Source organism: Sceloporus occidentalis, unplaced genomic scaffold, assembly GCF_023333645.1.
Source record: "Sceloporus occidentalis isolate IW3139 unplaced genomic scaffold, rSceOcc1.0.p SCAF_55, whole genome shotgun sequence".
Lineage (NCBI taxonomy): Eukaryota > Metazoa > Chordata > Lepidosauria > Squamata > Phrynosomatidae > Sceloporus > Sceloporus occidentalis.
In genome coordinates this window covers 3,351,052-3,378,876 of record NW_028317035.1, presented here as the reverse complement: position 1 = coordinate 3,378,876, position 27,825 = coordinate 3,351,052, and the positions used below count along the sequence as shown (strand labels likewise).

At 37.6% G+C, this 27,825-nt stretch overlaps 1 protein-coding gene across 1 annotated transcript; it reads left to right on the top strand.

Moving 5' to 3' along the window:
• Nucleotides 1-43: 43 nt before the first annotated feature.
• Nucleotides 44-19,864, top strand: LOC149287937 (6-phosphofructo-2-kinase/fructose-2,6-bisphosphatase 2-like). Its single transcript, XM_089492286.1, has 15 exons — nt 44-134; nt 2,041-2,166; nt 2,870-2,966; nt 3,061-3,127; nt 3,389-3,463; nt 4,225-4,281; nt 12,566-12,690; nt 13,073-13,280; nt 14,108-14,254; nt 14,624-14,728; nt 16,219-16,348; nt 16,538-16,600; nt 17,946-18,010; nt 19,044-19,223; nt 19,838-19,864. Exons 1-15 carry the CDS (start codon nt 44-46, stop codon nt 19,862-19,864), a joined length of 1,563 nt encoding a protein of 520 aa, XP_089348412.1.
• The last annotated feature ends 7,961 nt before the right edge of the window (nt 19,865-27,825 follow it).

The window sequence follows — 27,825 nt, the reverse complement described above, 5'->3', positions numbered from 1 at the left end:
GGAAAAAAAATTTGTGATTGTTTAAACACAGAATTCAGGGGCAATGTCTGAGACGAAAAGTCAGGACCCAGGACAGTGCAACAACAGCGGCGGCGGCGGCAAAGTGGCCCCTAGAAACGTGGAGAAAAAATGCTGTAAGTATCCTGACTTCATTGGATAAGAAATAACAATGTTTTTCGGTATGCTGCTTGCTATTAACAAATATTAACTTTTTTTTGGCCTTTTTTTTAAATTACTATTTTGTTCTATAAGTAGATGTGGGACATTTTCATACTAATAATTAGGCTTTGAAACATTGGCCAATACGTTTGGCAGAAAGTGACAAATTTATATCCTTGCTGTCCGCAGCCATAACGTAGAAATAACTTTTGGGAACCATTGGCAACATTATAGGTGTTTTTTGTTTTTTTTTCTGAATCTCATCATTAATTGTTTGATATTCTTCCAAATCAAAAGCCATTGAACTGTAGTAAATGAGGAAGAAATTCATTTGTAGTCTAGTGTTAGACATGCGCAAGTAATTCTACGTGATATCACTCGTTGGAGGAGACGTTAATTCTCAGTAGTCTGTGACTAGTAAACAAACACAGATCTGGATCTTTATTATATTGCTTATTGGATGCATATTGGCTGTGAATCTCTTTGATATAGATATTTTCTAAGCCTTGGACACACTTTAAATACCATTTCCTTTTAAACAATGCAGTGTTAATGGATTGTGTTCTTTAATATGTTGGCTTTACTGAAGCGCCTTAACTAGTGTTATTGCTTTGTAAATGTAATGCCATCTGTTGCTGAGCTGTAATGTTTCTGTATTCCACGCAGCCCGGCTCATTAAAATGTTACTGTACAATTGCCTTATCGGAGAGCGTTCCGAGGAGGGCTACTAAAATGTTTTATCTCGAAAGACTAAGGAATATTAATGTGTATAGATTGGAGGAAAAAAAGAGAGAGTGGAAGTGGTAGAAACATCTAAATCGTCTCTCTAAATATCTAAAAGTGATTTAATATTTATATACGGCAGGGGAATTTATTTCAAAGAAGAGATTGAAGAACGAGATGCCATTTTAAATCTGTCCAATGTTTAGATATAATGTATGAAAGTTTTAGTTTACCGAGAGGGTAGTAGATAACTGGAACAGCCTCCCATAAAAGGCGGTGGAGACTAATACAGTGATGGAATTTAAACATGCATGGGATAGGCATAAAACTATCCGATTCTAAGACCAAGGACTGAGTAAAGTCTGAGTCTCTATGTCATTAGAAATTGGCAGACTAGATGGTCTGAATGGTTCTTATCTTCCATCAGATAGTATGTGTACAATGATCACATCTAGTAGCCGTCATGGGTTTATTGTTTAGGTGGGCAGTAAGCAATTAATTTGCTTAACTTTTGCTGGTGTCGCTTGCTGTTCTGCTTGCTCTGCTAAATATAGTTCTTTTACAACAAATTATGTCATAATGGCATAATTCTTTACTTGTCATATTTTGCTCTATGTATGTATTCTCAAAAATGCTAAATTCTAACACAAGGACACTGATAGGTTGGAAATCTTTGCTGGCACGGGAACAGAACAGGATTAATTAACTCGGGAACAGAACAGGATTAATTTTATTTTTTTTTGCCATTTTTATGTGAATAAAACCCATTGAAAAGCAATAAAGTAAATTGACAAAATATTCTGTTTAAGAATGTTAAGGAAGTCTAAGTATATCATGTCGGTATTGTGAATTAGAAGACGTTAGAAAACAACCAGGTCGAGATGAATGTTAGGTAAAAAATATAAATGTTAAAGATGGAATAATAACAGAGATACTAATTGATATATTTTTCAGTGCTGATATACAGTCTGTGTGATATACAGACTTTAAATGAAACGTCTTTCATGCTACCTCTGTTTGAAAGCAGTGTTCTTTTTTCATATGCAGTTAAAGGCGCTCAATGTAAAACAGCATCTTCAATGATTGCAAAATACCGTAGCTACAGAGTTGTTTTCTGTGAACCCGGCAGTAAATTATCATTTTATATCCACTGAACAGCTTGGGCTTCTTACATGACCAACTCGCCGACGCTCATTGTAATGACGGGACTTCCGGCCAGAGGCAAGACGTATATGTCTAAGAAGCTTACACGCTATCTCAATTGGATTGGCGTGCCCACGAAAGGTATATGTCTTTTTTGTTTTGTTATATGACCATGATTTTCTATATTAGAGGGTCACTAATGCTCGCATATAGCTTTTATTTTTACAGTATAAGCTCATGTTTTTTCCATTTATATTTGTTTATTAAAGTAGCCAGGATACACTCTGATAAATATGAATCCAATGCTGAATGGTGACTACAGTCTTGTTTTTTTTTTTTTTGTTTGTGGATAGCTATAATTCAAATCCTGGTCAATGACTGTAAAATGCACATATGATAATAAACTAATTTCAGCTCCCGATCTGCAATAAAATCCCGAAATAAAGCTAGAACTATCCAGCATTTACACGTATGTTAACTTTTCTTCTTGTAAGCTTTCATTAAAGCTGGTGTTAAGCTGAATTGTCACAGTCACTTTAACCTTGTCTTTAAATGCCAACTTTAGAACTATTCAGAAAATGGGCGCATTATAGTTGTTGTATATTGAAGTTGGTGGCTGTGTAAGAATGTTGTCCAACATGTTATCATGCCCTTGAAAGAACTCAAGAGCAGTGTTTGTATCCTATCCGGTTTTTGGGTTTGAGTTTTTAGGATTGATTGTTCGCGGTCTGTAAAGCCACTTATAATGTGCTCTGCATGTATGTCTACCATCCATACTAGCCATTGTCATTCATAGTTGCCCATTATGTTTAGCTGATTTCTTTTTGTTTGTTTATTGGTCTAGTATTTAACCTTGGGGCATACCGTAGAGAAGTAGTGAGATCCTACAAGTCCTATGAGTTTTTCCGACATGACAATGCAGCGGCCATGAGGATTCGCAAGTAAGTTTGTTTGAACCACCTACTTTGCAGTAATGCACAGAAAAACCTCATATACCATATAAGCCATTTTTTTCTTTTGCTCTTTTTGCTACAGACAATGTGCTCTTATTGCTTTGGAGGATGTAAAGCTTTATTTAACAGAAGAAGGAGGTCAGATAGCGGTAAGAAAAAGTAGTCCGGGACAGTCAACCATACCTTTTACTCTTCCCCAATGGACTTTTGTACCAAGTGATACTGTAAATGATCTTCCATTCATAGTTGGTAGAAAACACATACACACAAATAATGAAAAGGCTACAACAGTTAAGCAATTCAGAAATATTACAAACTTGGGATTTGATGCGCGTGTGTGTGTGTGTGTGTGTGTATATATATATATATATATATATATATATAAACATATATGTATTTTTATCTCACAGGTATTTGATGCTACAAACACAACTCGCGAGAGAAGAGACATGATCCTTAACTTTGCAAAGGGAAATTCATTTAAGGTGAATAATTTTTTTTATTTGTTTACTATATATTAATAAAAAAATGAATGTAGCTATATTGGTCCAAGAGAAATAGTTGATGCCCTTTTATTTGGCCAACATCGAAAAAGATGTAAAGTTACGGGGGGGGGCGACAGGTGGAAAGCAACTAAGAATCTAAAGCCAAGTTCTCCTAAAAGAGTGGCTTAATCCACTGTTCAGTACATTATGCGAGCAGGTGTCCTAACAGTGACCTAACAAAACTAGCACATATTGATAAGTGAACAAATCAGATGGGTGGCAGGAGATAACAATCTCTTGGGGTGCTGTGATTTTTAAGATTGAATCCACTACTAAAAGCTCCTTTTTTTGTGATTTACACATGGCCATTGTGATGTCTGTCTTTTACAGATCACCTCCATAAAGAATTTGGTGATGGCTAAGAGATATTTGGTCCATCTAGTCTGGCCTGGTACTATTTTGGTATCCGGGTAAAATTGAGGTGGCCAGAACTGGATGCTAAACTAAGCACGTTCTTGACAAATTTAGTAATATAATATTAAGACAAGTGTGTGTGGTTCATTCAAGTAATATGATTGACGAGTGTATGGACTAGTAATCCAATAGGTTTAATTGAAGATCGTGTTGCCAGGGGATACAGACATGCAACACAATATTTAAGGATAGTTGAATAGATTAGTGAATTTCACCATGTAGGCATAACAAAATTAAAATATTTTGTATTTGTTTTTATTTTTACATTGTCCTGTTATTTAACATAGGTGTTTTTTGTTGAATCTGAATGTGATGATCCTGAAGTCATTGCAGCTAACATCATGGTAAGTGCTCACTATATATACTGTTTTTTGTTTTGTTTTATTAAAACCTTTATGTGACCCTCTCTCTGAACAAGAAATTTCTAACCGTATAAATATTGTAAAAAGTAATAAAGCCCTTGGTCCAGATTAATTTAATTACTTGTTTTTACACATTTTTGAAAGATAACAAAAAATATCTTACTATGGCTTTCAGGGGTTAGGGCTCAAGGAAATGGGCAAACCAAGCAAGGCTCCACAAGAACTGCTAAAAGCAAACATAATTTCCATACAGAACATAAAGAACCCTGCCAATATCTCTTTTGAACGTAGATATAAAGATTTATATCTTTGATACATCTAGACCGGCTCATATGCTATGTAGTAATTCAGATGTCCAAATGTAACAAACTGATCAAGGGACTTAAACAAGAAATAATTCTGCCAGCTATTAACAGTTGGGGGAAAAGACCTTTCAATTTCCATTCCAACAAGGACTGGGATAGATCATTAATTTTGATCTACAAAGAATACTTAATGCTTGAATATAAGAGAATTACACTAAAAAGTATTGAATCAATGGTAGTTAGTACGCAAACGTTTTGCAAAAATGTAACCCAGAATCTCCAGCATATGCAGGATTTATGAAGGTGATTTCCTCCACATTTGGTGGCAGTGCGAACCTTTAGAATGTTTTTGCAAATATATCTTTAACCATGTTTCTGGAAAATTACACCCCAACATTTGAGCATAATAAATCCTTTTTTTATTTATGTATTTATTTATTTTAAATACTTTTTACTTCTTAATACTGACAGCCAGTATGTCATCGTATTCCTACAGAAATACAAAAAAATCTTCTAGGCGTTGTTTTCATACAACTTTTCCTATGTTTATGTATATTTTTGTACATCAATATAAAAAAACTATTTGGAAACTTGCAAAGCCAGGTGGTATTGTGAAATCCATTCCCAAGTACTTGTCTCCAGAAGTGCTGAGCTTTGCAGGAAGGCTGTAGAAAAAGGACATTGCCAGCATTTGTTTTGCTATGTAATGTTAATAACTATTTGATGAAAGAAATGGAAAGTTGTATATAACCTTGTCTATCTCCAAGGTTGTCTTCATACTTGGCTGCTTAGCTAGCACCTTTTTGTTTCTCTGTAGCTGCGAATAGCAGTTATCACATCTCAGAACTGTGCATGTATACTGTCTTCTGGTAGACAGTGATCTAGCAGCCTGGATTTACATCCCTTGTGATACTAGACGCGTTGTCTGCTGTGGTACTTAATTTTGTGCTTTAAAATGAGAAGGTTTTGAATGCAATGCATAGGTAAAAGGTGGGTTGAACATGATCAAATATGCAGGCTGAAAGCAAACTTCCTATACATCTTAAACAAATGCATATGACCTTAACAAAAGACAAAATTAAAGTTAAATAATCATAAAACAATGTCTGATGTACTTTTTTGTATTGTGTGGAACTGTAATATGTACTGTTTCTCCTGATGATGCCTGACTCTGGATTCAATTTCTCTACGGAACTCTAAGAATGGTTTTATTAAATTTGACTCGCCAGAGCATAACCTTGTGAGCACCCTCTGTGACAATGTCTTGATTTGGCCCTGAAAGCTTAGATGATGTGAATCTATATGATCTCATACTTTCATGGCAGCAGAATGATAATGTAATGTGTATTAGTACTTAGGTACACCTTTCAATTGCTTGTTAACACAAATGGCTAATCAGCCAATCATCAGTTCAAACCAAGCATCAGAATAGGGAAGAAAGGGGACTTAAGTGACTTTGAACATGGCATGGTTATTGGTGCAAGACGGGCAGTTCTGAGTATTTCAGAAACTGCTGATCTACTGGGATTTTCATGCACATCCATCTCTAGGGTTACAGAGAATGGTCCGAAAAAGAGAAAAAATCCAGTGAGCAGCAGTTGTGTGGATAAAAATGCCTTGTTGATGTCAGAGGAGAAGGGGCAGACTGGTTCGAGATGATAGAAAGTCAACTCGTTAGAACCGAGATATGCAGAATACCATCTCTGAACACACAGGCCGAACCTTGAAGCACATGGGCTACAGCAGGCTCACCAAAGGCCGCAATTCGCAGAGGCTCACCTAAATTGGACAATGGAAGACTGGAGGAACGTTGTCTAGTTTGATTTCAGCTGTGACATTCAGATGGCAGGGTCATACTTTGGTGTAAACAACATGAAAGCATGGATCCATCCTGCCTTGTATCAACGGTTCAGGCTGGTGGTGGTTGGCACGCTTTGGATCCGTTAGTACCAATAAGCATCATTTAAATGCGACAGCCTGCCTGAGTATTGTTGTTGACCATGTCATCCCTTTACGATCACAGTGTAACCCATCTTCTGATGACTACTTCCAGCAGGATAATGCACCAAAGCTCACATCATGTCAAACTGGTTTCTTGAACATGACAATGAGTGATCAGTCATCAGATTTCAATTCAATAGAGCACCTTTGGGATACAGTGGAACGGGAGATTCGCATCATGGATGTGCAGCTGACAAATCTGCAGCAACTGCGTGATGCCATTATGTGTGTGTGTGTGTGTGTGTGTGTGTCTGTGTGTATATATATATATATATATATATATATATATGTAGAAGAAGTATTATTACACTCATCTACAGACACCAGACAAGCCAGAAGGCTTGCTTTTCCCTCAGAAATCTCATGGTGCTATATATATATATATATATATATATATATATATATATATATATATATATATATATATATATATATATATATACCGTATTGGCTCGGATATAGGCCGCACCCTAAAAGTTAGGTGCTTTTTTAAAGAAAAACATTTTTTAGTAAAAAAAAACAAACACTTATTGGAACAGATATACTGCCACTCTGCCCCCGAGATATGCTGCCACTCTATCCCCCCCCCTGAGATATGCTGCCACTCTGCCCCCAAGAGGTCCCCCCCTAGACTTACCGGTGCAGACTCCCCGGAGTCTTGCAGGGTCGGCGGGGGACAGCTACGCAGTACGCGTATTTAACTTCCGGTGCAAGGAAGATTGTTAGCGTACATCGCGCAGACCTTCACCGGCTGCGGCGATGCAAGCGTTAACAACCTCTCGCTGCTGGCACGTCTGCACGATGTGCTTTAACAATCTCCCGTGCCGGCACTCCCCCCATTGAAAGTGCTGGCAGGGGAGGCTGTCTGAGCGTATCAGAGAGTAGGATGCAGATCCCCTGCACAGCTGCGGGGGATCTGTATCCTAACCCTGCTGCCTGCCCGGCGCCCGGAACTGCATGTCCCGGGCGTCGGGCGCTAGACCCCGAATATAGGCCCCACCCCCACTTTAAAGACTAAAAGTGGGGGGGGGGAAGTGCGGCCTAAATTCGAGCCAATACGGTGTGTATATATATATGTGTGTGTGTATATGTATATGTATGTGTATGTATATATATATGTATATATATATATATATATATATATATATATATATATATATATATATATATATATGCTCAGTAAAGTATACTGACTGAACTTTATTAGATATTTTTTAAGATTTTGTCTTGGATGGAATCTAGACTTTTATTGTGTGTTGGACAGTTTTTCACAATAGGAAGGACCAAGGAATATATGGCACAGGAAAAGGTTGTTGAAATTCAAAAAAATTGGAGGTAGCTATAAGAAAATGGCAAAAGTATTGAAAAGGCCAATTTCAGAACAATAACTAAGAAGAGGTTCCAGTCAACTAGAAATGTTATACCTTAATCTGGAAGGGAACATGTGTCTCTATATTGTCTCAACGCAGAAGAGGATGGTTTGAGTGGCCAACAAATCAAAGATCACAGCTGGAGAATTGCACAGGTTAGTTGTGTTTTGGGGTCAGAAAGTCTCCAAAATTGCAATTTAACTTTACCTGCATCACCACAAGTTGTTTGGAAGGGTTTCAAGGAAAAAGCCTCTACTCTCATCCAAATAAAACGATCTTCAGTTTGTCAGACACTACTGTAACTTCATATTGGATGGGGTTTTATGGTCAGATGAAACCAAAATAGAGCTTTTTGGCAATAAACACCAGCTATGGGTTTGGTGCACAACCATATGGAAATCTACCTCATGCCCATGGTTAAATATGGTGGTGGCTCTTTAATGGGTTGGAGCTGGACATTTTCTTAGGATACATTGCATCATTGACTGTATCAAATATTAACTGATATTAAATTAAACACCTGACTGCCTCTGCCAGAAATCTTAAAATAGGCCATAGTTGGATCTTCCAGCAGGGGACTGGTTCAAAATCAACACAACAATGGTTTACTGACCATAAAATCAAGGTCCTACCATGGCCATCCCAGTCCCCTCACTTGAACCCCATAGAAAACCTGTGGGGTGAACTGAAGAGGAGATTCCATCAGCATTCACCTTGAATTTTGAAGGATTTGGAGAGCTTCGGTAAGGAGGAATGGTCATATATCTCTTGCTATGTATTCTCCATCATCATCAGGCATTATTGGAGAGGACGCAAAGCTGTTATTTTAGCAAAGGGAGGCAGCACCAAGTATTGACTAAAAGGGTGCCAATAATTATGTTTGCAATTGTCTGATATCCATGAGAGTATTTTTTGTGTATTGTTTGAAGAGGACATTGAAAGGTTAAATAAATCAGTCTTTGTTCATATTTATCAAGGGTTCCAATATTTGTTTAGGGCACTGTATGTGACCTTCTAAATGAGACAGCAGCATTTGAACTTTATTTTTTTTTTTTTACTTGGATATGACCTGAAGCATTGACATTACAGTTCCAAAAACTCTTTAGTAAGGAGGCGAAATCTGCTACACATATTGGATAATAGCATACGCCATCCAAAAACAATGAGGTATTAAGTTTTCAATTGTCTACTGTTAGGGCAATCACTTACTCTATTTATATATTAGTTCTACTAATATGACATTAAAAATAATTTAATAATGTCTAAGAGTATTAGTGACGTTCCTAATAGATGCAAATAATGTCAAACTTCATCTACAGGTAAAAATACCTTTTACATTATTGTCATTATCATGGATTATAAACTGCAGTCTCACAAGCCGTCATATACAATAATGTCAAATACTTGCTATTTCCCAGAAAAAGGGAACTCTATATGAAGAAGACAAAATTCACCTCTATTCAGAATAATAAAACAATTATAATTACCACCACTTGTTGCTGTGATCCAACTGGTCCTTGTAGAAGTTAATCCAGGTTCAGTGGGAAGAAATATAACTTTCTAAAAGTTATATATGTTAGGACTCAAAGTAACTCTAAGAGTACAATATGGTGTCAGGATCTTAAGATTCCAAATTCTCTGGGGTAAATTTGGTGAATAAGTCCGTCAGGGTCTGTCTGTTCTCAGGGTGCCTTTGTTTCAGGGTTTAGGTCTTTCAGGGTCAGTTTTAGGGTGAGTTCCTTAAATTATTATTATCATAGCCTCCACCTCTTGATTGGAATTATCCAATCATAACGGTGGGTTTTACCCATTATAATTAGGACTTCTACTCATATTTACACCGTTGTAATTTCTTAATTTACCTGTGAGAGACGCTCTGGTCTAAGAAATAACTTAAAGACTATTACATATGTGTTTGGAATTTATCCATGGTCACCCTTATCTTTAGATGTTACCTCCTAGATAGTAAATCAGGTCTTTGTAGTCACCCATATCTCCAGACGTTGCCTCCTAGGTAGTAAATTAGGTTTTGGTGGTCTTATGATGTATCCCCCATTCCAATTTACATTCCTTAGGATATGTAGTTTCTACTACTCAACTTTCTCATGGAATATAACGTTAATTGGATCATATATACTGAAACATCTATATACATGAATACTTCTTTGTTCTCAATTATATTATTATGCAAAATAAAATGGCTTTGACTCCATTTTGTGTTCATGTATAATACAAATACAGAATACATGTTTTCCATCATAAAATATCTGACACTATACTTTTCTAATGCACAAAAAAACATTATGTAGAAAACAAAATGTGAATGCCCCTCACCCAGCCACCCTGGAAATAGTTACATTTCCTAACCCATATCAGTCTAAGAAGTCCATAATATCCACAGATTCCAATGTGGCTGACATTTCTTCACACCTCCTATGGGTCCCACTATGATATTGTGAACCTCCATCATTGTGGGAGCAGGGGACTTTTCTAGGCTTTTGTCGTGGCCAACTGTACAGCTAGAAATATGCATAATCAATTTGTGGTGGGAATGACTGATGTCCTCTGGGAGCATCCCCAGTAGAGCCACCCTAGGATCAAAAGGTAAAGGAAAACCATATGCGCAACAAGGGCATATATCTTCTAACAGAGCAGGACAATCAAACATGGTCCATAGTGCCCACCTACCAACAATCCCTCTAACGCGGTCCCAACATCCGAAGAAACAAACTTTTCAATTTAGTTGGCACCATAAACCGTCTAAAAAGTATATTCCTACTAAGTTCTAGGTGATTAACACACATGGACTGCATAACAGTCAGTAACTTTATCCATTTTTCTTCTGAAAATGTTTTACCCAAACCCCTTTGCCAACTAAACCTCTATGGTTGTCTTATAGATTCTGGAATACCTAAGATGGCCAGGTAACATATAGAGGCAATACAAAACAAAGATGCGGAGAAAAATAGGCCTATGATTAAGAGCCTAAAGGCTCGAAACACGTTAGGCCAGTCTTCTACTCCCTGCTGATTTCCCCCCCATGTTTATAGCCACCTAATAAAGTCCTTTTGTTTACGGATTTTGGTGGAGTTATTTGGATTGTGTTCAGTTTGGCGGTCTTGTTCTCTTCAGTGTTGGATCGTTTTCTCTGCATCTTTATTTTTATTGCTTTTGGCTTGGACGCCAGATCCTAAGTCTGCTGACCAGGTAAGCCTGCCCCCTGCGTTTGGAGCACCATATATTGTTTTACACAGCTTACTACAGTTTGGTATTTTTCCGGTTTGTTTTTTGTTTATATTTTCTATTGGAGAACACATTACTGAAATGTGATGCATTAAAACATAGATTTTCAAGCTCTGACAACGGGGTTCGCAATCTCAGTGAGGCCTGATGGGGCTTCAAAAACAAACTAATTATAAGAAGTGAAAATCCTGTAATAAGAACATATCCAGGGTTACGCACCAACTTTGCTCATGGTGGACCTTTATTGGGGTATGCGGTGGACAATTTAATGATATTCTATAGACCTTCACAAACCTTGCCGTGGACATTGGTGTGTCTTGTACAGATACTCTGCCTATCCCTGAACATATCTCTCAGCTGCACTAAAGACCATATCCCTTCAACAAACAGATCTCACTTTATGGAAATCCCCCTGCTAGGCCATCTTTGAAAGTTAATACCCAGCATGTAGGCTTTTAAGGTTTGTTTTGGAGTAAACCTATTTCAGCACTTTATCAAGAGCTGAATGGTTGGTAAAAGCGAGGAAGTCTGTCTGTGCCCTCTTAGCTGTGCCCACTACACAGGGCCGGCCAAAGACAAAATGCCGCCTGGGGCGAAGTTTAAAATGCCCCCCCCATTATCTACCCTGCCGCCCCCCCCACCCATTATCTACCCTCCCCCCCCCGTACTTACCTTTCAGCAGTCCTGCGGTGAGTCTCCCTGCTCAGTCTCGGTGCCGGCTTGTAATGCTGAGCGCCGAAAGAGGAGAGAGAGAGAGGGGCGCCGAGCGGGTACTGACAACTTGGTAAGATAAAACCACTCTGCGTCCCTCCCTCTCTCTCTTCTCGGCTTAAAAAAAAAAAAAGGGCTTGGGGCGGCAAAGTGCCGCCTGGAGCGGTTGCCCCACTCGGCTCCATTGTCGGGCCGGCCCTGGCACTACAGCCAATACCCACCCGTACCACAGAATCTCGGTGACCATGCAAAGTAAATTTTTAGGCAAAAATAGCCATCTAGCATTGCTTCTGCACTAAGGACCCCAAATCCCCCCAATCTCCCTTGAGAACCTCAGAAACCTAAAGCATAACCTACACCGTTTATTACCTCAGATAAAATGTATTAATGTATATCTGCACTTATAACAAGAACGACTTGGGAATTGGTGCTGAAACTGTACAAAATAAGTAATGTAGGCATCAGGGTCATTTTAAAGGAAGAAATCCGTCCCACCCAGGGTAACTAAAATTTAGATCACGTCTTAGTTTTGCCTTCGACAAGGTACGGAGCCATATAAATTTTTCCACTGTAACTTTATCTGGCTGAGCAGTGAGTCTTGTTTAAACCTTTTATCGCACTTTTTGTGTTTTTCAGGAAGTGAAAGTTTCCAGCCCGGATTATCCTGAAATAAACCGAGAGAATGTCATGGATGATTTCCTGAAGAGAATTGAATGTTATAAAGTTACATATGAGCCTCTAGACCCTGATTCCTATGACAAGTATGCTTCATATGTCTTGCACATTATTAGTTAATGCTTACAGACAAGAAATAGTAAAAATCAGAGAGCTATTTGCTTTACCTACATCAAGAAAATGTGTGGTGTAATACGATGGGATTTACATTAAGGTAAAGAACTGTGGCCCCTATCTCTTGTTCTATATGATGCCAGTTATTAAAAAAACTGTTGTAAAACAGGATCCCCTTCTATGTAACCTTATAGCTCTGTTATTGTACTAAGCATGAATTATACAAGGTCAGCTTTGCCATTTCCACAGGAGAATGCAATTTGATTTGCATCATCGGTCAGTATTCTTTTAATCAAGGTAGAGAAATGGGTTTTTTTTCACTTTTATATTTGGTCTTCTGCATTTCTGCTATAGGGATCACTCCCTTATTAAAGTCATCAACGTGGGACAGAGGTTTCTCGTGAACAGAGTGCAAGATTACATCCAAAGCAAAATTGTCTACTACCTCATGAACATTCATGTGCAGCCGCGAACAATATACTTATGCCGACATGGTGAAAGTGATTGTAACGTTGCTGGAAGAATTGGAGGAGATTCAGGACTTTCTCCACAGGGAAAACAAGTAAGTCGGCTTAAAGGTGCTGTTTAATTAATTCTGTCCTTTCTTAGAAATAAGTGTTTTGGGGGTTTTTTGCCTTCCTCCTAATTTTTAGCGAATACATAATTGCCATGTGACACAATGGATTGTTGCCACTGAAACCAAATAAGTTTTTGTTATGCTGGAATACCTGAAGCCTAGACGTACCAGGGCCTGGCTCGTAATGACCCTTGTTGACAAAATACACACAGAAAAGGCCCACAGACAAAAAGTAAAGCCATTTACAGTCAAGTGAAACTAGTCAGTGATAGCTTTACCTATTAAAACTAGACATTTGGAGGGGGCAGCGGGAAATTTGTGTTCCTTTTCGGGGGGGGGGGTCTTCTCTGTGTTCTGTTCGAACCAAATTCGTCCAACGTTTTCTTTTTCAGAAGTCTTTTTTTTTTTCAAGTTGCCATGAGAACCACAAATAAACTCGAAGATGTTGAGTAGGGAATTTGAGACCAATGGATGGAAGAAAAGACGGTCAAAATTAGCTTTGAGTTATAGGGTTAAGGATAGTAGTGGACTGGTTAAATGATCTTAATTTTTAATAGGTGTTAAATAAAAAATCACATAAAGCAGCCACAGTGAAATGAATGGGTCCCCTTCCTATCCCCCCCCATTTTCCCCTTTTTTTTCTTTGAAAGGTGCAGCACTGTACTGACAGTAGACACTCACTTTGTGCATTTTGTGCCAAAAAGCACATAATCATAGGCTTTGAAATTACCCATAATTGGTTATTTTCTTATTCTACCTAGTCTATTGGTTCTCTTCTTATTTAATGTTTCTTTTTGTGCCTTTCTGTGCAGTTTGCCCAAGCACTCAGAAAGTTTATTGAGGAGCAAGAAATTGCGGACCTCAAGGTTTGGACCAGCCAACTGAAAAGAACAATCCAAACAGCAGAATGTCTTGGCGTGGATTATGAACAGTGGAAAATCCTTAATGAGATTGATGGTGTAGGTGTTTGACAAATAATTATCGTAGACGATGAACTTTAGGGCTACTTTAACGTTTGGTTTCACTTATGCTGTATGTAATATATTTTTGTGTGAAATATTTCACCTGCACACTTTTTGTTTTGTGTTTACACTACCTCATTTAAAAAAAATAGTTTGCTAGCCAGTTGACTAGGAAATGAATAGGATAAACAATATATGTATATTTCCACTTATAACTATGCTGACACTAAACTGGCATGTAGAAGAAAACTTTCTCTTGCCTCAAAAAATGCTACATTACACTGCATTAAATTATATATTTCAGCTGTAAATGTTTTTGCCAAGACGAGTGTTGGCTAAGCCATATTCCGTATTTCCTTCCCCTAGGGTGTATGTGAAGAGATGACCTACAAAGAGATAGAAGAAAAGTATCCTGAAGAGTTTGCAGCAAGGGATCAAGATAAATATCTTTATCGTTACCCTGGTGGAGAGGTAACTTGCAGTTTGTTGATCTGCAATCAATCCTATTACGTAGTTATAGTCAAGCTACTGATGCTATTCCATGTTCCCTGGCAGAATACATTTCACAACAGGGCATACAATAACTGCCCTTTTACCTTAACAGGAACATTAAGTACACACACCAGGTACAAGGGATTCAAAACCAGACGTATATATGTGTCACTGCCAGATGCTTTGGCAATTTATTGCTCGCTCTCTGTTTAAACTAACCCTGCAGAACATCTGATTAACCGCTCTTTCCTACATAACTTATCCTTACTAACAAAGACATTTTCCCAGAAATGATGAAGTAGCTTGTAGTTTTTAATTACATTTCCAGTGATAAATATATTTAGGAGTTATCTTCTGTGTCCTTTGTGATGGAGACCCGTACTCGCACTGAGTAGCTCCACCATAGAGATCTTCCTTGCTGCTAAAAGCTTTATTGCTCAAGGGAGTAACCCTTCATGTTCCCCCAAGCACTAGCCAAGACTTGGTGTAGGGGTAAAACAGAACTCCCTTTATTGAAGACGGCACAGATATTTATACAGCAAACATGATTGGATTAGGGGTATAATCCCATCAACTACCAGACAGCCTGGTGCCTCCATTCGGTTTTATGGCCAGCAATGCTCACCCGAAAAAACTCACTATTTTGGGGTGATCCCGAGGGAGTAGCATCAATCTCGAGTTACCAATGGAGAGCTCATCATTGGGACCCTGAGAGACGGCGTCTGAAATATCCCCGGGAGCAGTCCCCGTGGTAGCCGGGCCAGAGTTCCATAGCCAGGGTTGGGTAAACCCTGGTCCTAAAGATTGGTAATAAAACCAGGGTTTTCGAACAAGGTCCCTCTCTGTAACCACCACCAAGTGTTGCCCACCACAAGCTTAATGTACCCTCAAAAGAGCGAAGTGGTGGGGCAAAGGGCGTCCGTAGCGACGCTGTTCTAATTGTCGGCGGGCATCGCCGTGGTTTCTAGGGGCCGCACAGTTCCATGAATTTGCGGCTAGGTCCTGGTCAAGCGCATCGAGGGTCTCCTGGCTTGTAGAGCCCCATATATGGCTAGTCAATAAGAGTCTGGTTCTGGCAGACCAGACAGGGTTTCCCAGTCACTCTGTGCCCCCCAATGAGCACAGGGTTACATAGACATAAGAAGGGACTGGGCAGTCCTATTGTATGACCTAGATTTTGACATGGTGATTGTAACTTGACACAACCCAATACTTTTCTTTTCTTACAAAAAACAAAAACTGTCTGCGCTTCTCACCCTAATAAAGTTGGCAACAAATATATAAACATAATATAAATGAGAGGTTATGGTTATATGAATTGGCCAAAACATAATTAAGCTCACCCGCCACGTCAAGGCACACTCTCAATAGGGTGAGAACCTACTCTCACCACCTACATAGTGGGCACACAAAACAGTTTATACTGCTACCAAAACCTTATTAATGTGTTGGTCTTTTCTTATCCACAGTCATACCAGGACCTCGTACAGCGTCTTGAGCCCGTCATTATGGAGCTGGAGCGTCAGGGGAATGTTTTGGTCATCTGTCACCAGGCTGTCATGAGATGTCTTCTGGCTTACTTCTTAGACAAAAGTGCAGGTAAAACAATTATAATTTAGTCTAAGGAGAATCTTAAAATATACCTGTATCCATATAACTATGTGGATTAGTTCCTGACTAAATTCTTTAAAAATAGTGCAGGAAAAAGTTTGGCAGAAAATTGATAAACTGATATAGATTATTTTTTACCAGTGCAAAAAATAATTCTCCTGTTTTCTACTAATCTAGATGATTTGCCATACCTCCGTTGCCCACTGCATACTGTAATTAAGTTGACGCCTGTTGCTTATGGTAAGTTACTGTTGGGAAAGAGTGTCTCCTTACTGTTAAAAAAAATAAAAAGACATAGGTTGTAAGCACATTTAAAGCTTCACCAGTGTGCAGTCATTATCATTGTTTGACTAGCTGATGTGGCCTTCGTTATCTGCCCTACTGCATTATTCTACTTCTCCCTATCACATCACTCTCAGGTGCCAAGCTTCCTCAGCACCTGGGAACCGCAGTGCTGAGTGGGGCTGAGTTTAACTGGAGTGCTGTAAGTAAACTAAGTAAACTCAGATAGGACCTTACCTTTAAGCCACAGACCGTATGACTGACAATGTTTTACTTTACTGAGAGAATGGTGGATACATCCAAAGAGGTAGAGACTAGTGATGGAATTTAAACATACATGGTTAGGCATAAGTCTATCATGAATCTAAGCACTGATTAAGGTCTGAATCCTTATATTAGGATAAACAGGCAGACTTAATGGGCCGAATGGTTTCTGTGTTTTTATATTAGAGATTGCAAAACCGCTCTGATTGACTAGCACATGACACTACAATGCTTCTACAGGGCATTTTTGTAAACTCGGTCTCTGAGAGCTGGAACACTTAACAACCCATTGGGGCTCTCACACTCGCCTTCTTGGTACCGCCACGGGTAAAACTGAGACCCAGGCCACATAACAGATAAACTTCTTCATTCCATAGAACTACTGTTTTCACAATAAGGCATTAGTCATGCTTGGTCTTTTCTCCACAACTTTCAGAAGTATCAGTCATATAGAATTAAATCTTAAGGAAAATAGTGTGAATACAACTTCTATAACATCTTCTATGCATGCCATAGATTCACCAGGTGACTCTACTTTTCAAGAAACGGAACTTCATATTAAAAATGATATTCGAAAACATCACGCCTGTTAGAGGGTCCCGCTCTTTTGCAGAAATATTCCTTTAATTATGCGATAATCTGTCTAATGTTGTCTTAGTCTTAATTATGTTCCTTCCTCGTCTGTTTTATATGTTTAAAACTTTTAAAGGAACATTTAAAATTATAAATCTCCATAAGTTTGTTTTCCTAACATTTTTAATTTTGTAATTGATGGGAATGCTTTTTATTGTAGAGTCATTTAAGTTCATCAAGGGCTATGGCTGGAGAATAGCTTTGTGAAGTCACAACGTTTGCTCAACTATGTACCCTAAATTAATTTTAGGTGTCATAGTTTTACAGTCTTTTACTCCTAGGTTATGATGGCAATGTGTTCTGGGGTATGTTGCAATCAAGTATCTGTCCCAAGTTTTATAGCTATGTAAACATTTCCTGAATCACATTGACATATGAGTAATTTGGTGTGTTGTTTTGTTTCAAGGCTGTAAGGTAGAAATGATAAAGCTTAATGTGGATGCCGTGGACACACACAGAGAGAAACCACCCGTAAGTTTTTGTTGTTTTTTTTTTGTTTGTTTTTTTAATATATCCTTACATTTTGGACAGCCGTAACTTGCTGTTCTAAATAGATGTAATTTATACAGGTGTTAACTACTCTAAGTCGGCAGTAGTTGGACGACTTTAATTGCCATTTTCTTAAGTGTAAAATATATCACTTTCAAGTTGTATTAAAGGGGGTGGCCCACTGGCTCAATTAAACACCTTTATAGCTAAATGGGCAGTTAGGAACCCAGTTTTGTTTTTTTTTGCAAACTGATGTCTTTCAGTAACTGATTGTCGTGTCACAAAAAAGTGGCACTTACAGGTTATTGCCTTGGAAAATAAGACATTTCAGAATAAAGAATTATAGGTCTGATAAATGTTACTTTGGATAGCTCAGTTAATGATGTGCATTGGTGGAAAAGCACTTTTAGTAGAAATTAATATTTATTTCTCTTATTTTCTAGTTTTAGAAATGTTATTAAAGATTTGTTCAGATAGCTGTACATAGGCATACTTTGGCCTATGGGAAACTGTACATTTAGTAAACATATTGACCTTCCAAACATTCTATGTAATGCATGCAGTAGCAATTGTCTGAGGTATGACAGTAGTTAAGAAAAGGATTCATTTTATTTCTCTGGTTTTGGTGGGTTTTTTTTCAGATCTAGCTTTTAAAATTCTTTTTTTTTCAAATACTAGAACATTTAACTGTAGCTTGTGAATTGCATTTTTTACAGGATTACGGGTTTTACATTATGGTTATTGATAAGTACCACCCTTCTCACATTCAGGATGCGTAGATTGATTTATGACACCTAAACATAATAAGCACACATAATTTAAAAATATGCAGTATATAAATACACTTGCGATTATGTTTTGACGTATACTTAAATGACACAATAATAGTTATGCATACGAGAATATATACAGAAAACTTATCGTACAGACAAGGTTTAATATTTTTACTTCATATTGTATTTATTTTTGAGTATCCCCGTTTTTTTGGTCCTTCATCACTTTCAAATCTCATCAGGGTGTATTTGACCAAAGCCAAGCCCCGATGCGGATGAGAAGAAACAGCTTCACTCCTCTGTCCAGCTCGGATACAATCAGGCGCCCGCGCAATTACAGTGTCGGGAGTCGACCTCTTGAACCTGTGGGATCTGAGAGATTCAGAATGGCCCCGGATGGATCTGATCGACCCTTAAAACAAGTCAGTGGCTGTGGCCGCACATGCGTTTACTCATTATACTGTTAATCACCAATTATTTGCATATTAACTCCCTGAACTCTTGTTTACCAAAATAATTTCTGCCTTGAATTGATCTGTTAACATATTTTTATTTATTTTTCCTTTTTTTGTAAAACATGTTGAGAAATTATGTGCTATTTTTCATTTAATTGCATTGTTTGCTTTGGGTTTCTTTTAAAATTCCAAATTTTTCCTCTATCCCCCGTCTTCGTGATTGACATCATCCTTTCTTCCTTCCTCTTGCATTTGAGTACTCAATCTATCACAAGTAACTGAATAGCAATTCTCACATAAACTGCAATGGAAAAAATTAGATTAAAGAAATACATTTCATCTCCATTTATACATTTGGTCACATGTATCTGTTTTTAGCTCATTTTGTCCATTGCAGTCTATGGGAGCATTGTGATGATTTTTTTTCTCTAGGATTTGTATTTAAACATGGGTTCTGTATCCTGGAAATTACTCCTTAATCACATAATATAATGTATACATTTATAATTCTGCCTTTGCCTTCTTCTCCACTATCCTCTGAAATTCTTATCTGATCTGTCTTAATTGTCTTTTTCTAACAGCGTTCTCTGGAAAATACTTACATGTGAGTACGATATTTTCTGTCGTTGATTGTTCTCTAAAATATTAAATTTCCTGGCAATCCTAACAGAATATTTCACAAATTCTGAGAAACATGTCCTGATTATATACAGCACCCTTTGTTACACTTTGGGAAGGTAAAGTGCGACCTATAACCATTAATTTGGAATGCAGAGCAGTGCAAGGGTGTTTATGGTTGCAGAAAGCACTTCCCCCACCTCATTAATGATGGCATCCGTATTATTCTTGCAGCTGTGGGCAAATTGGCTTGCTCTGAAGGCAACATCAATAAGTTAATTTGCTTGCGCACAGATGCTAGAATTACACTGGCACTTTGGTAATGAGGCAGTAGGACATGTCTGCTCCCTTGAATACCCACTTGTAATCCTAAAGGTTTTTAAAGGCCCCACTACTTGTTTTAATGGGCAGAAGTGAAATTATTTATTTATTTTATAGAACATCAGCACAACATTTTAAATGACGTAATATTGTTCTCTTTTCTTCAGGGGCCCAGCAGACGCCATTGGTTGTGATGCCTTCTTGTAGCTCTCTCTAGGACTGTGTAGCTGCAAACGGTTGGAGCCGCCCGAATCTTTCCTTCCATCCACTGCATTGATTTCCTGGAATCTCCTCTTTTGTTTCAAAGAAGCTTCAGTGTGTTCATGTTCTGTTTCTCTGTTTCACTAAAAGGGAATGGAAGGCATGTTTTCCATTAGCAGAATACGCCCAAAACTATTTGCAGTGTATGAAAGACGGCATATTTTCAATCTCTTTTAAAACCCTCAAAAATTAAATGTGGAGCTATGGCATATAGCTCTTAAATCAATTCACAATTTTTTATTTTTACATTACATCTTAATATGTGAATGCAAAGCTCTGTGTATTTTAGATTTTTAGTTTGGCAGCTATTAAGTTATTCCCCCTCCCCCTTTATATGCTTTGTTTCTACATGAATAAAACATTTTCCAGGTTTCAGGTAACATAGAGAAGGTGCATGTATTATACATGGGTACAAAATAACGTGTATAAGGTTTTTCTGAAACTTTAAATGTAGGTGGCTGTAACATATTCTGTAATGCAAACACATATGGAAAGCCTTTTATCTACTATTTTTCTGAATAGATTTAACAAATTTATTTCAAAATCGTTTTAAAAAAAAATAAATAAATAAGGCACTGGCTGACATAGTTATACTGTCATGCAACTGTGACGTTTTAATGTTTCCAGAAAAGCTGTGCCATAAGTGCTGTTGGTAAAATACTCTACCATCTAGAGAACGCATGTAAAATTAAAAACTAAGGTTGCAAAAAAAACTTTACATACAACCATTTACTTTTAAATGTGTCCTAATTGCCCTATAAAAAGAATATAAAACATTTGTTTTTTTTACATCAGATGCATAATGGTTTGTTTTTATAAAGAATGCTTTAAAATAGGATGAGCCGTCTTTTCATACACTGCAACATTACATGTAGTCATTAATGCCGTACGCATGAGTAAACCTGCTGACTTTATTCTGTTTTATCACACAAATTAAACTTTTATTTTTGTAAGAAATACCTGAATGTTGATGCGTGGCCTTGGAAGGTTTTATTAATTTTGCCAAGCTGTATATTTTTAGACTGTATTTATTTTTAGATGTATGTAAAATCATTGTTGCTTAGTATGTTTTGTTTGGATCAGTATACCATAAAAAGCTGCCGAAATCCAATATCTGGATCACTGGTCTGGATGTACAATAGTTTATTAAATCTTGAATGGCTGTATATTTTCAAATTACTCACATATTTACTTTTTGTCATGTCTTTTTTTAAAGTGGACCTGTCACTTGTCCCAGTCCTATTGTACATTTCACAGTGGTGTTTTCACCAAGCCTTATAAGCATGTCTGGGAACTCTCCGAGTCACCACAGAGAATCTCTGGGTCTAGGGAACAGCGTTGAAGCATGCCCCAGAAACCTCCCGTACTACCACTTTACATTTTTCAACGGGTGGGGCTGGCCCTGGACACCAGTGGACCTCTGACAGACATTAGCCCTCGAAAGGGAGGGCTCCGGGTTCCCAAGTATGCTTATCGTGGGATACTAAGGTGAAAGTAAGTGGGTTTAGGAGAAGAAATTAGCTAAAACAAATTTCTTTCAAATAGTAAAATCTCCACATTTTTTTTTTTTTATGCATGTTGCAGTCCATTTTGCATGGTCTATAATGTATTGCCCCATGCAAATTGCTATATGTGTTCCCATTTCAAAAAAATGATGGAAAATTTAGCTCTACAGACTACTTAAAGGAAGTGTACTGAAATTTACATACAGTCAAATGCAAAATAGATTCCAACATACATTTTACCTAAAAATGTGTAGTGGTTCTTTTGAATTATGCAAACACATAGGTGACAGGTGTACGTGTGTGTATATATATTTGTGTGTATATATATATATCATCAGAGATTAATCCAATGGCCATGATAATAATTTTTATTTTCTGTAGCATAAGAAAGCAAGTCAATATGTGTGACTTGGATGTATACAGAGTGTAGAACACTGTCCCTGAAGTCTTATGTCCTTTTGTATGTGTTTTTTTTATAAAAATATGCTGTTCTTAACTTTAATTTGACAGATGAGGGATGGTATGTGTTTAATGTATACATTTTATAACACTGAATGGAATACGCGGATAGATGTGTTAGGTTGTTCTCTACTAAAAGTCTCATAATGCTCTTTTGTCATGGTATGGGTTGTGGCCTTGACAAGGAGAATGGGATTTAATGGAGAATGCACTGAACTGGGTTAAAAAGTGGCCAGACCTACTCATTGCGCAATCTCTATAGAACATGATCTATGGTTAATAGTTCATAAAAAGCTTTCTTTTAAAAGCATCTGAGAATGTACTTAAACCACTGAAGTTCATTTGCTTGAATTACTGTACTGCTCTAAGTGTAAATCTTTGCATGTGTTGTATCCGCAGTGTTAATTCTTCATCCAGACGGAAAATGCAAATTTCTCTGAGATTTCAGACTTTCATAATGCTATTCAATCTTGAAGCTGGCATACGCACAAAATGTTGGACAGCTGAACTAGATTAACCCTTTTGCATTTGAGAATGTCTTTTGGAAAGACTCCAGGACTAATTTTACAAATTCTAATAGTTAGCACAAACTAAATTTGGGGGTACTGAAGAGCGCAGTTTTTGGTGGTGGATTTGTCCCTCGCAAAAGAAGCAAGTTGTTTTCCTAAAGATCTCCTTAGATTCTGAGGAAGATAGTGATCTTACTAAATTTTCAATCCCCAAAAAACTGTGGGCCCCTCAGCCTCCCTAGTGAATAGATCCTTTTAATGTGAGCACATTTTTATGCAATATTCAGTAAACCAAATCACATTTTGGATAAACACAGTTCCAACTGCAATTTCGCAGAGAGACCTGTAATGCAATGAACAGTTTTGGTTTTTTATGAATAGATGGTTTCTGAAATACTGACTCATGCAGTTATATGACCTTGTTAGTGATGAGGTTGAAAAGCGATAAGTTGAAATCTGAAACATTAGTACTGCCTAAATGTAATTTCTTGTATTAAAAGTTTTGGGGGGTTTTTACGTACCTTACTTACACACCGAGCTGGCTAGGCCAGCATGGGCTTCAGCCCCAATGTCTGACTCGGCCCTGGCCATTTAAATTAATGCAAACTGATCCCAAAATGGGAGGCTTGGCACTTATCCTGGAATACCTGCATTTCTGGAGGCCATACAGCTCACTCACCTCTACTTATAATGTGTGTATGTATGTATATGTGTATGTATATATGTGTATATATATATATATATATATATATTATATATATATGTGTGTGTGTATATATAGATATATATATATATATAGAGAGAGAGAGAGAGATGATCTTTTTACATATATCTTTTGACCTTGAATATTAAAGTAGGGAATATTACTATAGTGGCCCCTTCTCTTTACATATGGTTTTGTAGGTTTTAGGACTAAATCATAACAAAGGAGTGTTGAAAATCGCAATTACAAACAGACAGGAATTCCTATATCTTCTATATTGTAATAGGGTATTAATAAGTAAATGTGACAAATGTAAATATATAGATAAACCAATGTGTTCTTAAATCAGAATGTTAATAAGGGAAATCATGTGTACAACATTTATTTCCCATGTTAAAGAGAAGGTCACTTTGCAAAAAGATCAGTTGTCTCTTCAGAATCACACATTCAGCTATTTCAGTGTCAACATTTGTGTATTATCTAAAGCTGGATAATGGTGATCAAAATAAATAGCAATATGTGCAATATATGATGTCTGTGCTTATTTATCCATATCTATATATTGTCTACAGCAGTACTTGTAATTTAACAGAAACTGAATGCTCTAAAACAGTCCTGTCCAAGCTAGGGGGGGCAGACCCAAGAATACTAGCACAAATATTCGTATATGGGTATAATTAGTAGTACAAACAAAGGCAGTAAAGTGTGGTAGACATATGGAAGAGCCTGGGGGGGTGAAGCCAAGTGTCCCTAGCTGTCCCTTGCCTCCCCCAGTAACACACACGTAGTGGCATACATATTTACATGCACTCACATTTGCACACACATGTGCACGCTAACACACACATGCGCATCCATGCCCACACACACTTAGACATACACTCTAACATACATTTATACTTATTCCCTCCCTCACCCTCTCTCTGGTGTGCAAGCAGCCTCGCTTTTACCGTGGGGTTGCACCCCACTGCATTCTGCCCCCAAGCCAGAGTGCCCCTAAGAGTCTTCCAGTGGAATTAGTACGAGCAAAATGAGAAACTACATTTTGGTAATGTAATAAAGTGATATGCACGTGTCAGAACTCGTCTAAAACGTGTTTGCGCGTTTTAGATGTACACTTTCATTTCAGCCTCTTGTCTTGCCACAGAAAGACTGGGGTGTACAGGCTGAATGTATAACTTGCATGAAAGAAGAGTGATAGAAACATTTATTTAGAAAGGATTTAACAAAGTTTATGTATGAAAGTTTATTTCAGAGAAGCATGTTAACACAAGAGGCCACAGTATAAAACCATAGAGTTTAGATCTAAGGAGGTTTTATTTTACTGAGAAGGTGTTGGATAAATGCAACACCTCCCATCAGAAGTGGTAGAGGCTGTTACTATAAGGACATTTAAACTTGCATTAGCTAGACATGAAGCTATCCTAAATCTAAGACAAGACTAAGGACTGATTAAGGTCTGAAGTCTAAAAACTGTTGACATTTGTTCTTCTTTGATGCTTGTAGCAAACTAATTGTAAGGGGATGCACAGCTCATCAGATTGAAATAGAGAAAAAAATGCATTTTATGTCCAACAAAAGATATTCTAGGCAAAGTAAACAATATTCAGGCGTTGCAACAAAACAAACTGAATAGCTGAACTTTGTAAGGATAAATATTTGTCAAGAAAACACGTGTAAACTAGATGTAGGCGCTGAATCCCCAAAATACAAAGCACTTTTCAATAGGATGTATTAACTTTAAACTGTGTTTATTATTGCAGCACATTTAAAATACTTAATTCAAAATAATACCTTTCTATGCTTAAAACATTTTACAATTGGATTGTAACTACCACAACACTCTACACCTTCTGTTTAACAATACCCCATACACTGCAGGATTGTACAAAGAACAAGAGGTCATCCATTCAGACTTGAAAAAAGACAGCAACCTACACCTGTGAAAAGGTTTTTTTACAGTAAGAAGAATAAACATGTGGAATTTACTACCCAGAATTTTTTTGTATCAAAATTAACTCTTGGTAGTGAATTCCATACTCTTATTGCCCATACTGTAAAGAACGTTTGTTGGATATGAAATCAGTTTTCATAGTGAAATCATGTTATAGTCACGATTCCCCAAGTCTTTCCTTACTTGGGTGTTTGAGATAAGCTCCTCATTGTTAGTTGTCATTACCAGATTCATTCCGGTTGGGGCCTCTACTAATTGGGACAAGAAATTGTGACTTAGTGGCTAAGAAACTTGCTACCCTTAGTAGAACTAGTTGTTTCAATATTCTGATTTATATCTGGGTAATTCAAATATCGCATGATTAAAACTTCACCCAGATTTGCAGCCTTTTAAATTTGCAATACAAGCTGATCCTCCCCATCAATGCGGTTCTCTGGGTCAAGACGCGAATCCTCTGGGTCGCGGGGTCTTGACACGCCCTTTAAATGGGGGTGTTTCCCGCTGACATCAGCGGGAATGCCCCCAATGTTGGCGGGAACACCCCGACGTCAGCGGGACTGTCCATTGATGTCAGCGGGCAGACCTCGCCGCGTCCCACAAGGGAACACTCCGGGTAGCCGGAGCCGAGAGGTTCCCAGGTATGGCCATAGGTAGCCAAATATTTTGGGACGCTATAATATCGGACCTCTAACTTAAGCTTGCCCCCTGGGCTAAAGGGTGCCAGCCTCCCCTCAGTGGTGAGGAAACTTAATGCTCCCATATAATACTGGAAATCTACTCTGATTTGTTTTAATGACGGTTTTTATAGGAAATGTTGTAATTCATTGGAATTACAGCATGCTATGTATTCCAGACACAAAGAAAACACATTCTATCTGGATATGTAAACAGGAGACGTCAATCATTAACTGATTGCCTAATACTAGAGCCAGATAAGCTATTTTATAAAACAAACGCTTGTGAAGGATAGTATCCTATTGACTCCAGTGGAAGAAGATTAAAGTGAACACTGAGTAGTAAAGGCTGCATTTTCAGCATCTTCGGCAACTGACCAGGTATGCCTAAATTTTGTCTCTACTTGTAGAAGAAATTGCCAATCGTTACTTCATAATGTTATTAAAAATCAAATCTCACAACAGCATGAGTAAGTTTGTCACAGGGCAACATGCTCTCACAGCCAAGCACTAACGCAGCAGAATAATTTGCCTATATGGTAGAACTGGCTCTAGTTTAAAGTTCTTTAATCCTCTATAGAGGTTCTAGCTTTTCTCGGTTGTGTTTGGAGCCCACAGATTGAGTTAAATGCCTACCTTACAATGGATTTATGTATATATGTGTTTAAAGGGGAAAGATTGTAGCAGTAGTATTGTACTTATATGAAATAATATAGTACTCTTGAGTAGGTAATGTGATTTAAAAAAAAATGGTTAGATTTAAAATAAACATATTTTGTTATTTTGATCTTAATTACGGTTTTCATTTACTTAGTGTTGCAAGTCGAGGCTGTTGCACTGAGACTGACGCCCTGTTCACAGGATGAAGTACATCTCTTGCATCTCAAGGCCTTTCCACTGGACCATACTGTGGATAACTCTACTTTATACATGCATCTCTGTTGCTCACAGTAAGCTCTTTGAATTATTTGGAGGAGTACAAGGAAATAAATGTATAGACTTTGCATGGATGTATGCCCAGAACTTAATAAAGCTTAGCTGTGAAGTAATCTCAGGCATAGGAACAGCAAATATTCATGTGTTGCAATAGAGTAAAGTCTACCAGGGCACTGAAATAGTTTCAGAAGGGCAATACAACCATTGCAATTATTATATTCTTATTTTTTGGCAAGATTACTTATTTTTTGTTGTCAATTTAACAAAGAAACATCAGTCCTTGATGAAAGCTTCATGTCTCTTATGTACCTGTTTAAATTACCTTAGTGTATTAGTCTTCACCACTTCTGCTGGGGGACTGTTACATTTATCTATTACGCCCTCAGTAAAGTAGAACTTCCTTACGTTACCTCTAAGCCTCTGAATGTCTAGTTTTAGACTATGACCTCTTGTTCTAACATTGCTCCTCCTTTCAAATATGCTTGCCTCCTGTACTTTGTTAAATCCCTTTAAGTATTTAAATGTTTTTATTGCACCCCCCCCCTTTCTTCTTTCCTTCAAGCTATACATTTTATATTTCCTGTTAATTTCTATCTTGCAAACCTCTTACCATTTTTGTATCCCTCCTC